The sequence below is a fragment of the Mytilus trossulus genome, chromosome 1 (genome assembly GCF_036588685.1).
Source record: "Mytilus trossulus isolate FHL-02 chromosome 1, PNRI_Mtr1.1.1.hap1, whole genome shotgun sequence".
Lineage (NCBI taxonomy): Eukaryota > Metazoa > Mollusca > Bivalvia > Mytilida > Mytilidae > Mytilus > Mytilus trossulus.
In genome coordinates this window covers 94,901,432-94,916,756 of record NC_086373.1, presented here as the reverse complement: position 1 = coordinate 94,916,756, position 15,325 = coordinate 94,901,432, and the positions used below count along the sequence as shown (strand labels likewise).

The window sequence follows — 15,325 nt, the reverse complement described above, 5'->3', positions numbered from 1 at the left end:
CTGACCATTACCTCATTTTCATGGTTCAGTGGTCAAAGTTAATTTTTTGAGTTTTGGTCTTTTTTTCTCTCTGAACGTATATTCAGATTGAAATAATCTTCAAAGTGATCATCTGTGAAAAGATTTAGCCCATTACTAGTTGATCAGTTTGGTAAATTGAGTATAATTGATTATTTCATATTCTGTTTTTAGATATGGAGATTTTATACCAGCAGGATTGGAATACTTATCAACATTATCAGAGAACTTCCACTACAAACCAACTATCAATGTATTAAACTGTATTGTACATATGTTCTTTGAGTATCCACATATTCTGACAGATAATGAAAAGTAAGAAATTTAAAGACATTAAGAACTAGCTCACACCCTTTGGTTTTGCACATTGATCACACAATATTAACTGTTTAATCCTTTCTTTGACCTTATATTTTCAAGATTAAAATAATTCAAGCATTAACTATATATCTTTTCAAATAAGATAATTGAGCAAATTTTATGTTTTAAGTATGTTGAAAAGTAAAGGATTCTACTTTTTAAAACTTAAATTCTGAAACGTGATATAACTTACAATATATCTTAAACTTTTCTAAGATGCACAGTTTCATTTCAACTGTTTTACTTATAGAATATAGTATGAATGCATTTATATTTATTACCGCACTTTTTTGCCCCTAGGTTTCAGAAGATAATTCAGTCATTGATGGTAGCTGATGAGTCGGCATCAAAGCTTTCTAAGATTATCTGGTCACAGGAATTCCCTGGACCATTTACCAAGTGGTTTACTACAATGATTGAGGTTTGTGATGATTTAATGAAATTTTGTGACAAGATTCAAAATGTATGATTATGTAGGTTTATTGTCTATCCTGCAAGATATATATATGCCACAATAGTGAGACTTATTAATCCTAGATTCTGTCGTACTAAACTTGGGACAGGAGCTTAACTTAAAGATCGAAAGGAAAATTTTAGATTTTATCAATAAATGGACTCAATTTTACAGTCAACATTACCACTTTTACACTGACAGAAGTAATTGAAGGTGAGACATAGGGCTCATCAGAACCCATTATGAAATTGTAATTGTAAGAGCCTTTTGCTTTCCATATTGAAAAATGGACAAAAGAGTAAGATGAATTTTGTAATATAAGGAAATGTGTATTTGTACAAATAAAATCAAATTTGAGTTTCTTTTTTTGTCTGTCCGTTGCAATTTCCATAGTAATATAAACATAGCTGAATTTACTAATAACTTTATATTTGATTTGGTTTAGGGTGTGCTAGGTTTTTTTTTAGCTATGCTGAGATATTAATTTCCATTGAAGACTTCTTGTTACATTGATAGAATTTCACAACATGTATATTTTGAATGCTATTCAGTTGGTACCTCATTTAACTTTGTACAACCTATTTTACAGGGTCAGTTATCAACGTTTGTAAACCAAGGGAATGTAGAAGGTGTGATGAGAGGAATCAGTTTCTGGATAAAGATGTTAACAAAGCCACCAAAGTGGTACCATGACAAGTGAGTATCAGTTTCTGGATAAAGATGTTAACAAAGCCACCAAAGTGGTACCATGACAAGTGAGAATCAGTTTCTGGATAAAGATGTTAACAAAGCCACCAAAGTGGTACCATGACAAGTGAGTATCAGTCTCTGGATAAAGATGTTAACAAAGCCACCAAAGTGGTACCATGACAAGTGAGTATCAGTTTCTGGATAAAGATGTTAACAAAGCCACCAAAGTGGTACCATGACAAGTGAGTATCAGTTTCTGGATGAAGATGTTAACAAAGCCACCAAAGTGGTACCATGACAAGTGAGTATAAGTCTCTGGATAAAGATGTTAACAAAGCCACCAAAGTGGTACCATGACAAGTGAGTATCAGTCTCTGGATAAAGATGTTAACAAAGCCACCAAAGTGGTACCATGACAAGTGAGTATCAGTTTCTGGATGAAGATGTTAACAAAGCCACCAAAGTGGTACCATGACAAGTGAGTATCAGTTTCTGGATGAAGATGGTAACAAAGCCACCAAAGTGGTACCATGACAAGTGAGTATCAGTTTCTGGATAAAGATGTTAACAAAGCCACCAAAGTGGTACCATGACAAGTGAGTATCAGTTTCTGGATGAAGATGGTAACAAAGCCACCAAAGTGGTACCATGACAAGTGAGTATCAGTTTCTGGATGAAGATGGTAACAAAGCCACCAAAGTGGTACCATGACAAGTGAGTATCAGTTTCTGGATAAAGATGTTAACAAAGCCACCAAAGTGGTACCATGACAAGTGAGTATCAGTCTCTGGATAAAGATGTTAACAAAGTCACCAAAGTGGTACCATGACGAGTGAGTATCAGTTTCTGGATAAAGATGTTAACAAAGCCACCAAAGTGGTACCATGACAAGTGAGTATCAGTTTCTGGATGAAGATGTTAACAAAGCCACCAAAGTGGTACCATGACAAGTGAGTATAAGTCTCTGGATAAAGATGTTAACAAAGCCACCAAAGTGGTACCATGACAAGTGAGTATCAGTCTCTGGATAAAGATGTTAACAAAGCCACCAAAGTGGTACCATGACAAGTGAGTATCAGTTTCTGGATGAAGATGTTAACAAAGCCACCAAAGTGGTACCATGACAAGTGAGTATCAGTTTCTGGATAAAGATGTTAACAAAGCCACCAAAGTGGTACCATGACAAGTGAGTATCAGTTTCTGGATGAAGATGGTAACAAAGCCACCAAAGTGGTACCATGACAAGTGAGTATCAGTTTCTGGATAAAGATGTTAACAAAGCCACCAAAGTGGTACCATGACAAGTGAGTATCAGTTTCTGGATGAAGATGGTAACAAAGCCACCAAAGTGGTACCATGACAAGTGAGTATCAGTTTCTGGATGAAGATGGTAACAAAGCCACCAAAGTGGTACCATTACAAGTGAGTATCAGTTTCTGGATAAAGATGTTAACAAAGCCACCAAAGTGGTACCATGACAAGTGAGTATCAGTTTCTGGATGAAGATGGTAACAAAGCCACCAAAGTGGTACCATGACAAGTGAGTATCAGTTTCTGGATGAAGATGTTAACAAAGCCACCAAAGTGGTACCATGACAAGTGAGTATCAGTTTCTGGATAAAGATGTTAACAAAGCCACCAAAGTGGTACCTTGACAAGTGAGTATCAGTTTCTGGATAAAGATGTTAACATAGCCACCAAAGTGGTACCATGACAAGTGAGTATCAGTCTCTGGATAAAGATGTTAACAAAGCCACCAAAGTGGTACCATGACAAGTGAGTATCAGTTTCTGGATAAAGATGTTAACAAAGCCACCAAAGTGGTACCTTGACAAGTGAGTATCAGTTTCTGGATAAAGATGTTAACATAGCCACCAAAGTGGTACCATGACAAGTGAGATAACATTTTTACCACTATAACACCTAACTAATTAAAACATGATGTCATGATAGAGAAGATCTCCAGAAAAACTCGTCATTTATGCACACTTTATGACATCATTTACCAGATAGAGGGGATCACCTTGTATCCCTGCATTATAAACGTTCATCAAGCGTCTTAGTGATTGTCATTGTGCAGGATAAACTAGAAATAAAATTTGTTCTGTAGTTACTTAATCACAATTCCCTAATGACAGAAATGTTGAAAGACAATTATGAGAATTCAATTTGCAGAATAATTTCTGCAATAAAAGCTTTACAGTTTGTAAACCACTCGCTCAACATTGGTAGGGAAGTGTTGACGCCCCTAAAGGCACAAATGATGTTCACAAAAACCAAAATGTTTGAAGGTAATGCATCAAACTCGAAAGTTGTCTATTACATTGGGTGTTTTATAACTACTTACCTATCTCATCATTTTGACATAATTCCTAATCAAAGTGGTTTCATTTCTTTAAACACAAACAACCCGGGATTGTCTGAACTTAATATAAGACTTTCTCTTGAAAGCAGACTCATTATAAACATCTTCAGCTTATTATTGAAAGTAAATAAAAATAAAAGATATTTCTAAACATTACTACATGTGCCCATATATCGAGTATGGTATTTATAAAGTTTCAATACATGTTTTAGAAAGAATTGTCAGATTTATTTGAATTCCAAATAAAAAAGTCAATTTCTCATTGGAAACACACTTCATATCCATTGCACGATTCTTATTTCAAATAATTTATAAATTAATTTTCTTATTGAAATGCAAGGTATAAATGAAGTAACAGTTTGCTTCAGTACAACTGTACAAATTATTTTTTTAGAAATTCTTGCTATGTATTGGACCAAACAGTAAAATCAGCATTTAGACATAAAAGTGGATTGGATACTGTGAAAGCTGCCCTGCAAGAAGCTTTTCAGGTAAAAATGTATGCAAGTGTACAGCTTTCTGTTAAGTAAAAAAGAATTGTATTGCAATTACAAATTGATTCTTTAAAAATAGCTTATGTTGATCAAATTAACTCAGTATAGAAGTCATTATTTGAAAATTATGACTGCTATTGCTTTTCAGAATAAAATATTTCAAGTTTTTTTCACAGAGAAATTATTTTTGCTCTTCCTGAAAAAACTTGAATAAGCAATAATTTAGATATATACAATATTCCTTACTTTATTTGATTATCTTTACAAATTGATAACAATTGAAAAGTATTTGGTTGCTATAAAAAAATTATATGACATGAATTTGTATTTGCAGAGACACCAGAAGGAAACCCATCAACAAGGTGCAGTTTCCCAGTTCGTGAACTGGGTTTCATCAGGAGCTAATTTTAGTCAGATCCCTTCCTTAACGGAAGTAATGTGTAACCCAGAACTGTTTGGATGGTTGTCTTTAGTGTTACTAGACATGGAGTTCACATATGAAAAAGATACACAACTGTGGCATACATTTAGAGAAGAAATTTACACTGACTCTAAAGCTTCCCCATCTCATGCTTTAAAGGTATAAAATATATAAATAGGTCTTCAGCATTAAGAAAAGGTTGATAATAACACCATTCATAAAACAGTCATTTTTCAATAAACAAACAAATAGAAGAAAATGAACAGAGATAAGAACTAAACATTTTCAAGATTACATCATTTATTACAATCACTTTAACCAGGTACATTGTAGCAAGATTTTGCCATAATTTTGTAAAAGAGAGGAGAAAGATATCAAAGTGATTTTCAAGTCATTATTTGAAAAAAACAAATTGACAATGCCTTGGCAAAATATGAAAAAGACCAACAGATAAACAAAAGTAGAAAAAACACAAAATTGAAAACTAAAGACTGAGCAACATCATAACCACATCAAAAACCTGTTGTGATCTCAGGAGCTCTGGGTAAGCTGATCCTGTACCACACGTTGCACCCATCATGTCGCTCATGTAAGTACAAAACGAGTTATAAGTAAAGCAGGATATTAACTTCATATTGACATACCTAGTTTGTTCTAATTTTAGAAATGTGTGAGTAGATTGAAGTTAGAACAAGCTCCAGGATTAAACAGTATGACAATATATAGGTTTTCTAGATTCATGTTAGATCTGCCAATAGACCATCCAGTGATGCCTCTTATTTGTCAGCGATTCTTTCTTTTATTCCTTGGACGACAAGTTTCACAGGCTAGGTATGGCTATTTTATTGATAAAATTTGTAGAAAGTGTTTTTATTGAATAAGACACTTTGAATGTCTTCATAGTGTTAATATTTGTATCATCAATTTCAAACCTATGTGAAGAAACTTTAGAAAAAATTCTCTAGCTATTTGATTCTAATACTTTACTAGGATGTTAATATTGACTGTGTGTTTTGATTAAATTTGATAGAAGATTGTTAAGCTTTATTTGAATAAATGCAGGGCGAACACTACTGGAGAATTATAGTGATGAGTGTCTTGTCTTGTCTGTGTTAGACATAGATTAGTGTCTTGTCTGTGTTAGACATAGATAAGTGTCTTGTCTGTGTTAGACATAGATTAGTGTCTTGTTTTGTCTGTGTTAGACATAGATGAGTGTCTTGTCTGTGTTAGACATATATGAGTGTCTTGTCTGTGTTAGACATAGATAAGTGTCTTGTCTTGTCTGTGTTAGACATAGATGAGTGTCTTGTCTGTGTTAGACATAGATACGGTAAGTGTCTTGTTTTGTCTGTGTTAGACATAGATGAGTGTCTTGTCTGTGTTAGACATAGATTAGTGTCTTGTCTTGTCTGTGTTGGACATAGATGAGTGTCTTGTCTTGTCTGTGTTAGACATAGATGAGTGTCTTGTCTTGTCTGTGTTAGACAAATATGAGTGTCTTGTCTGTGTTAGACATAGATGAGTGTCTTGTCTGTGTTAGACATAGATAAGTGTCTTGTTTGTCTGTGTTATACATAGATGAGTGTCTTGTCTGTGTTAGACATAGATTAGTGTCTTGTCTTGTCTGTGTTAGACATAGATGAGTGTCTTGTCTTGTCTGTGTTAGACATAGATGAGTGTCTTGTCTTGTCTGTGTTAGACAAATATGAGTGTCTTGTCTGTGTTAGACATAGATAAGTGTCTTGTCTTGTCTGTGTTAGACATAGATAAGTGTTGAAATTTTAGAGAGACTGCCTGTTTGCGGATGACACTATAATGGTTGATCCAACTTCCTTTTGCTGGTTTTTTTTCAAAAGCATATTATGTGTCATATTTTTATTTTTTGTCACTTGTTAGGTATATGTATCATGTAAATATCTATAAGTTCTCTTCAATAGTTGCTTATGATTACTTTTCTTCACTACAAGATTCCAATGAAAATTGTAATTTATTTTTTTCTCAGTAATCAGCACAGGGCTAGTGTTGGAGAAAAAATGTTTGAAGTATCAGGACATTCTGGAACATTGAAGAAAATAAAGAAAAGATTTAATGAAGCAATCAATTTACATATGGACTATCCCACTGCAATATCAGGTATGAAGCAATCAGTTTACATATGGACTATCCCACTGCAATATCAGGTATTAAGCAATCAATTTACATATGAACTATTCCACTGCAATATCAGGTATGAAGCAAGCAATTTACATATGGACTATCCCACTGCAATATCAGGTATGAAGCAATCAATTTACATATGGACTATCCCACTGCAATATCAGGTATGAAGCAATCAATTTACATATGGACTATCCCACTGCAATATCAGGTATTAAGCAATCAATGTACGTATGAACTATCCCACTGCAATATCAGGTATGAAGCAATCAATTTACATATGGACTATCCCACTGCAATATCAGGTATGAAGCAATCAATTTACATATGAACTATCCCACTGCAATATCAGGTATGAAGCAATCAATTTACATATGGACTATCCCACTGCAATATCAGGTATGAAGCAATCAATTTACATATGGACTATCCCACTGCAATATCGATATGAAGCAATCAATTTACATATGGACTATCCCACTGGAATATCAGGTATGAAGCAATCAATTTACATATGAACTATCCCACTGCAATATCAGGTATGAAGCAATCAATTTACATATGGACTATCCCACTGCAATATCAGGTATGAAGCAATCAATTTACATATGAACTATCCCACTGCAATATCAGGTATGAAGCAATCAATTTACATATGAACTATCCCACTGCAATATCAGGTATGAAGCAATCAATTTACATATGGACTATCCCACTGCAATATCAGGTATGAAGCAATCAATTTACATATGGACTATCCCACTGCAATATCAGGTATTAAGCAATCAATGTACGTATGAACTATCCCACTGCAATATCAGGTATGAAGCAATCAATGTACGTATGAACTATCCCACTGCAATATCAGGTATGAAGCAATCAATTTACATATGAACTACCCCACTGCAATATCAGGTATGAAGCAATCAATTTACATATGGACTATCCCACTGCAATATCAGGTATGAAGCAATCAATTTACATATGGACTATCCCACTGCAATATCGATATGAAGCAATCAATTTACATATGGACTATCCCACTGGAATATCAGGTATGAAGCAATCAATTTACATATGAACTATCCCACTGCAATATCAGGTATGAAGCAATCAATTTACATATGGACTATCCCACTGCAATATCAGGTATGAAGCAATCAATTTACATATGAACTATCCCACTGCAATATCAGGTATGAAGCAATCAATTTACATATGGACTATCCCACTGCAATATCAGGTATGAAGCAATCAATTTACATATGGACTTCCCACTGCAATATCAGGTATGAAGCAATCAATTTACATATGGACTATCCCACTGCAATATCAGGTATTAAGCAATCAATGTACGTATGAACTATCCCACTGCAATATCAGGCGTGAAGCAATCAATTTACATATGGACTATTCCACTGGAATATCAGGTAAACTATTGGTGTTTTAAAAAAAAATCTTGGCAATTAACAAATTAGATAGAAAACATAATAAAATTTTTAACAATCATAAAATGACAAAAAGATAAATATTTATGTTTGTATAAAATACACAGTTGCTAACCCTTAAGTGTATAGTTGGACAGGTAGTTGATTATAATTGTTGATAATATTTAACTTGTATGATCCTGTGTCATATTTTTATTTTTTTTATTTTTAGAAAGTAATGCTGATGATCAGAGTAACAATATTGAAAATTTTAAATATGTACCAAAGAAGGAATTTCATTTAAATTTAGCAAGGTAAGTAACGTAAGTTCCTGATTATTATGGAAGACTGTAAGTTGACGTCTTTTGGTTATTTGTGTTGTTTAGTTGCTGTCTCGTTGATGTATTACCCACTTCTCCTTTTGTATTTTTTCTTTTAATTTTTTTCCTGTTACTTTAAAAGCAACTGTTTGATTTTCCAAGTATGCACAGATGATTATGATTCAAATTGTCAAATAATTTAGAAGAACTTGATAGAGAACACATAAACATGTATGTATTTTTAAAAAGCTGAATGATTTCTTTCAATAGACTCTACCAGACCTATCAACTGTGGGTAGATGAACCTTTCCTCCATGATGCTAAGTTGTACATCCCTGCTCTACCTGTACAATATGATACTGGAAAGTTACTTCAAATGTTTCAAAATCAAACTGTAAGTGATTGAATTGAAATATTTCATGAAATTAAATATACAATATAAAGGGATCATTTGACATTGTTGATAAAGTGGCTCTTATTATTTATTTGTTTTATTTACACATTTGTCTGAGTAACATGTATTTATCTTTTTACTACATGTAGAGTTGGGCGCTCATATTCGCCGTGGACACAATTTCGCAGTTTCATGATTTTGAGGTGTAAAAATTTCAAAGGATGGTTGAAATGGAAGAAATATGCCCTTAAATTGTATTTTTATAACAAATGTGATTATTTTTGAAAATGAGACTAAATTTCGGCACTTACAGCAAAGGACCGAAAAAACGGTAAACAATTTTCAGCCAATTTCCTGAATGACAAAAATGATTTCAAAGAAGCATTCCTTAGTAATTCTTTGACTGATTGCCCTAAATTTCAGTTTTTTACACCTTTCAAATGTCTGCTATTCATCTATAATGAAATTTATTTGATAAATATTGTTTAAAGCTGCAGTTATTTGGTTTTAAATAGATATGTAAAAACGGCGAATATGTGTCCCCCGTTGATAAAAAAATAGGAAATTTCAAACACCCTTTAATCTAACTTTTCAGATGATTTTAGTCAAAACAAACACGTTATTAAGCTAAGAATATTTATCATTTGAAGTTATCTACATATAGAAATATCAGTATGCTTGAAAAACATAAAGACCTGAACTTAATCTGAAGTAAACATGGAAAGATATGGCGAAAATGAGCACCCCACTCTATCAATATTTAATAGCTACAAGGAAATTGTTTTATTTTATAAAATGTGAATAAAGAATTAAAGATAAGCATACAAATACAGTGTTTCTATACCAATACTTATATATTATCGGTGATCATCTCAATGAGGTTGATTCTCTAGCTTGAGCCGGGACGTCGAAAGCGAGAAAGGCAGTCGAGTTGAGATGAACAATGATAATCTTTTTATCGCTATTTTACCTATGACGACGTTGTCAATTTCATGTTAATTTCGTTAGCAACGCCACATGCATGTTTAGTTTCTAGCAATAATTTTCAATCTCAAGCGAGTAGAATGATATGAAAATTATTACAAAAAAAGATCAAATAAAAAATGCAAAAAATAGGGATAATATCAATTATTGGTCTGTGGAGAGGAGGTAAAACCTTCTTTTTTTATCTCTGAACTTAGAACATAGAAATAGAACTGACATTTATTTTACAGACTTTATTAGATTTATTATACTTAATCTGTCTTTCATTTACAAATATAAATATGAACTCATTTTTGAGTGAGTTGGTCAAGTTTCCACATTAATCAACTTCTTCAAAATAACAATTATTGATAACTAAATGATTAATATTATTGATAACTAAATGATTAACATTATTGATAACTAATTGATTAACATTATTAATAACTAAATGATTAAAGTTATTGATAACTAAATGATTAACATTATTGATAACTAAATGATTAACATTATTGATGACTAAATGATTAACAATTATTGATAACTAAATGATTAACAATTATTGATAACTAAATGATTAACATTATTGATAACTAAATGATTAACATTATTGATAACTAACTGATTAACATTATTGATAACTAACTGATTAACATTATTGATAACTAAATGATTAACATTATTGATGACTAAATGATTAACAATTATTGATAACTAAATGATTAACAATTATTGATAACTAAATGATTAACATTATTGATAACTAAATGATTAACATTATTGATAACTAACTGATTAACATTATTGATAACTAACTGATTAACATTATTGATAACTAAATGATTAACATTATTGATAACTAAATTATTAACATTATTGATAACTAAATGATTAACATTATTGATAACTAACTGATTAACAAGACTGATGGAAAATGAAGATGTTTTACACTAATTGTTGTTATGTCCTATATTACAGAATTTATGGTTTGAGTATGTAGATATTGATAGAATTATATATGAGTTATCACAGACGGCAAGTGAATGGTATCACTCAGCAGAACCTGGCTCACCTAGAAAATCCTACTTACATCATACAGATCATATCAAACATGGTAAAGTTATTTTTACATTAAAGGTGTCATTTTAGAAACAGAAATTATGAAGAAGAATGAAAGTCAGTTTCATTATTGTTGCTTTTTAGTAAGAATATTAGTAATGTTAAATGCTTAGATATTTTGTCCTCAGTCTTGACATAGCTCAGCCTTCGTACTGTAATAAAAAAAATATACAAACTTGGGGTATTCATATATATTTTTATATTATATAAAAAAAGTTATGAAATTGAAACTACAAAGACAAACAAAACTTAAATATTTTATTTTTACTATGTTATTGTAGGAGCAGATGGTATTCTGTCTGCATTGAAAAAAGCAGAATTACCAGCAGAATTACCTCCCCTTCAGCCAGTCAAACCACCAGTTCCAGATATAAGCACCACTGTATTAGAGGACAAATCTACTATTCTACATGTACTCAAATCGGATCTGAATGTCATTAAGGAATATGCCAAGTAATTATAACAGCTTACAAAAATAGTTCCCATAACCTGTTGGGTCTTATGTCACCATTTAAATGCATGAGAAACTATATAAGTAGATATCATACAATGATTTCCCCTTGAAATTTTATATCAAAATAAAAACAAACTTTTCCTCTTTTAGTGCAAAATGATATAGCAGTGCCTCGCATAATTGGTTTGGTCAGGTATAGATGATGTTTGTTTTAATTTTGAAAACTTTTATTTTATGACCGTATGTAAATACAGACAGCAGATAACTTTACGTATTGTTTGTTTCAGATCATTTCACAGTCGATGTAACCACCAAGTTGCCATAGATGATGACTTTTGTACTTTGTTACCCAAATTACACTACAATAACCAAAAACAGGTATGTTATTATCAAATAAGTGGGAAGGGGTCATATAATGGCAACTTTGTTCCTCCACAGAACACAGTTATCAGAAATAAATGGTAAGCAGATGGGTAGGCAGAAGACAAGGTTATTAGGAATATCCCTCTTTGATTTATTGTAAATACTAGACACCATGGCAGCTACTGTTCCAGAGATATATCTCCTGAACATCAGAATTTTGAATAATCTTGTGGTGATAAATTATACATTCTATTTGCAAATTGTTTAATAGTTTTCAGAAAATAAGAGTATGAAAGACAGATGCATAGATAAAAATAATTGTTCTCAATGATATATAAAATATATACCAGTGATCCAAAGGTCTATTTAATAGTGGTTTGGGATACTGGTGTACATTTTTTAAGAAGAGAGTTCAGCTAATTGTATTGTTTGAGCAGTAATAAGATAAGCTTTGAAATGTTAACCATGATTCTAATCTGTCAGTTGATGAATTTTAGCAAAACAATAAAACCTCCAGTTCATATTTCATTTCAGGTGAAAGTGACGACAGAATGTAAAAGTCATATAAACCCACTACACAAGTGTTCAAATCCAGCTGTCATTAATGTAAACGTAAGTCTATGAGTCAAATTAAGTGTGACTCTGTCAATGTTACTAATGTATTCTAAATGTTCAGTATTATTTTCCCGGATGAATTATAAAACATAATAAATAGGTGATATCTATGCACTGAAATAATACAGATATTTAAATTGTTAGTACTTATTTTGTTTTGATGTTTGAGAAAAGCATCTTTGCATTAACAATTCTTCAGTTTATTTAATAAAACCAAAGACATTAACATAAATTATGAATTTACAGTAATTAGATTGATTGATTGATTGATTGTTGGTTGCTTAACGTCTACAGTAATTAGAGAAATGAGTGGAAATAGATCTTATGAGATATTTTAAAATATATTAACATTAATTCTCAATAGATCAGAGAAAAAGCCAGAGATGAGAATGTACAGCGACAAATAGATGAGAACCGTGCAGAATACAAACAGTTGTTGATAGAAGGACAAAACCCACCACCTGTTAATATTTGTGTGGCTGTAGTACACATGGAAAATGCATTAACGTAAGACTTTTCTATTTACATACTGATAAATTTTGTTGAATTCTTTCAAATACATATTTTCATATTCCACCAATTTAAAACTATTTGACAATTATTCACATTCATGTAGACTAGAGTCAAGTTAGTTTCACTCAATACTTTTAAGAAATGTTATAATTTGGTGTATCTTTTTATCTCAATCTGGTATTGTTTCAACAAAATTCACAATTTTTAAATTTAGCTTATTGCCTCAAAAATATGATTTCAGTATTTAACTATGAAAAAAACATTGACATAATTTTGGTTTCAGTATGCTAGTAAAGCTGTTTAGATCTTCAAAAGATGACATACAAGTCTCTAGATTGAACGATACTGTCTGCACCCTGTTTTTCCAGTTAGCTGAGTCTATCAACGACGATATACAATTCTATCCACCAGCAAGACAGTTTTACTCATCTTGTATAGACTTACTAGGAATGGTAGGTAGAAACAATATCTTATTTAAGTGTAGACTTTCGTATTAGTTTGACTCTGTATGCAATGTTTAACTGTGGCCACTTAGCTTGGAAAGATATTTTTGATGAAAAGCAGACATTTATTATGTGACTTAACTTTAGTACATTTATCAGAAAAAATACATTTTGTACCAGCAAAATTTTTAACTGCAGGTTGTGCTGTTGTTTTCTATATTAAATAAAAGGAGATGTTTAGTTCTCTTTTGATGACTTATAAGAATGGTTTTCATTTTTCAGGAGTTTATGCAAAAAGACCCTTCACAGACAGAGAACATTCTTCAATTTTCATTGGACTCTCCACGCCTTGCTGGTCTTATATCACCACATTTTATACCTCTAAATAGTCCTAGGATCTATGTGACAATGTATGAAAAACTGGTACAGATTCTAAAGAGAGATAATCCTGATCTTGTCTTTGTTCTTCTAACTAAGGTAAAGTTGTTATTTTACTGATGAATTTTACAAACTTGAATAAAGATCAAAAAGGAAAGCAACTGCCTTTTTAATTTTTTGTGATTCAAGTGTTACTAATGAGTTTTTTTTAGATGAAACATGAGTCTTGGGTTCAAAATTTTATGCCTGGTAAGTTCCGGTAACTATAGCAAGTTTATTGTTTAACGATCAATAAACTGACAAAAAACAAGTATTATATATGTAACTGCTTTTAGTAAACTTTCTTGAAGTTAATAAAGAACCCTGTGGAAAGCATTTCTGTACAAAGTGCACGTAAAATGATTATGTCAACTCTGAATTGCTGTATTATCTATTATAAATATCTATTTTTAGTTCGACATACCATTATGGTTGTCCACCATCAATCCTGCTCAAATAGAGATGAAGCGACTGATAGACGTTTTGGGTATAGCCCTATACAGCTGTGGTATAGACCCAGACAAACCTCACAGCTTGGTCTTTGCAGTAAGTTTTCTTCATAAAAAAGCATATTTGGTTATAAACAATTAAGGAATGATTGTATTATTTTTTTCTGTCTATGAAGAAATAACATAAAATATGTGGTGCACACTGAACCAATGGGTTATTCAAAAGTTTTCTCAAAACTCATTTTTTTTTAGGTTATTTCAAATAGACAGAATAATTATTACAGTCAGTCCATATTATTTAATTCTTAATTTCACTTTAAATGAGTAAATAAAAAAAAACGTTGGTGTCTTGGTAACATGACAAAATTATGTCTTCAAGCTGAAAAACAAAAAGCAAATAAAACAAAATGAAAAAAGAAAGGATGTGATGTATAAATTTGTTATATAAAAACATTACATGCACATGACATAAAAACAAAATCACTGGTATAATATTTGATAATTCTTCATCACAGTGGACATTGCACAAAAGTTCTGACCACTACGCAACTGAAATGAAAAATTTATTTTTAAAAAATGTTTGAAGCTCAAGGTGACTCCTATCACAAGTATGGGCAAAATGTTTGCTACATGTTAATAACTCCACAACTGCATTGAAATCATGTTTGAAGTTCAGTGATCTTATCTTATATTACTAGAGTTACAAAATAGTGTTACAGAAGAAAATATGCCTTAATTCTGCTCAATGAGAATAGATATGTAAAAAAAAAAACAATCACTTAATTATTGTGATTTTATTTCAGCTATACTGTAGTCACTTGAAGTCTTTGTTGAACTTCCATTTCCCATGTAATCTGAATGATCTCCTGGGTCTCATACTTAAAGG

At 31.7% G+C, this 15,325-nt stretch overlaps 1 protein-coding gene across 2 annotated transcripts in view; it reads left to right on the top strand.

Moving 5' to 3' along the window:
• The window catches only part of LOC134691555 (ectopic P granules protein 5 homolog), a 58,316-nt gene that overhangs the window by 26,946 nt on the left and 16,045 nt on the right, over positions 1-15,325 (top strand). For both annotated transcript variants that reach the window (XM_063552123.1, XM_063552130.1), the window contains 18 exons: positions 193-333; positions 679-799; positions 1,422-1,528; positions 4,282-4,378; positions 4,716-4,961; positions 5,467-5,633; positions 6,808-6,938; positions 8,622-8,703; positions 8,980-9,103; positions 11,045-11,180; positions 11,467-11,638; positions 11,927-12,017; positions 12,537-12,614; positions 12,982-13,124; positions 13,414-13,582; positions 13,856-14,050; positions 14,405-14,536; positions 15,243-15,324. In XM_063552123.1, coding sequence (XP_063408193.1) covers positions 193-333; positions 679-799; positions 1,422-1,528; positions 4,282-4,378; positions 4,716-4,961; positions 5,467-5,633; positions 6,808-6,938; positions 8,622-8,703; positions 8,980-9,103; positions 11,045-11,180; positions 11,467-11,638; positions 11,927-12,017; positions 12,537-12,614; positions 12,982-13,124; positions 13,414-13,582; positions 13,856-14,050; positions 14,405-14,536; positions 15,243-15,324 — 2,414 coding nt within the window. The remainder of the gene's footprint in view (positions 1-192; positions 334-678; positions 800-1,421; positions 1,529-4,281; positions 4,379-4,715; positions 4,962-5,466; positions 5,634-6,807; positions 6,939-8,621; positions 8,704-8,979; positions 9,104-11,044; positions 11,181-11,466; positions 11,639-11,926; positions 12,018-12,536; positions 12,615-12,981; positions 13,125-13,413; positions 13,583-13,855; positions 14,051-14,404; positions 14,537-15,242; position 15,325) is intronic.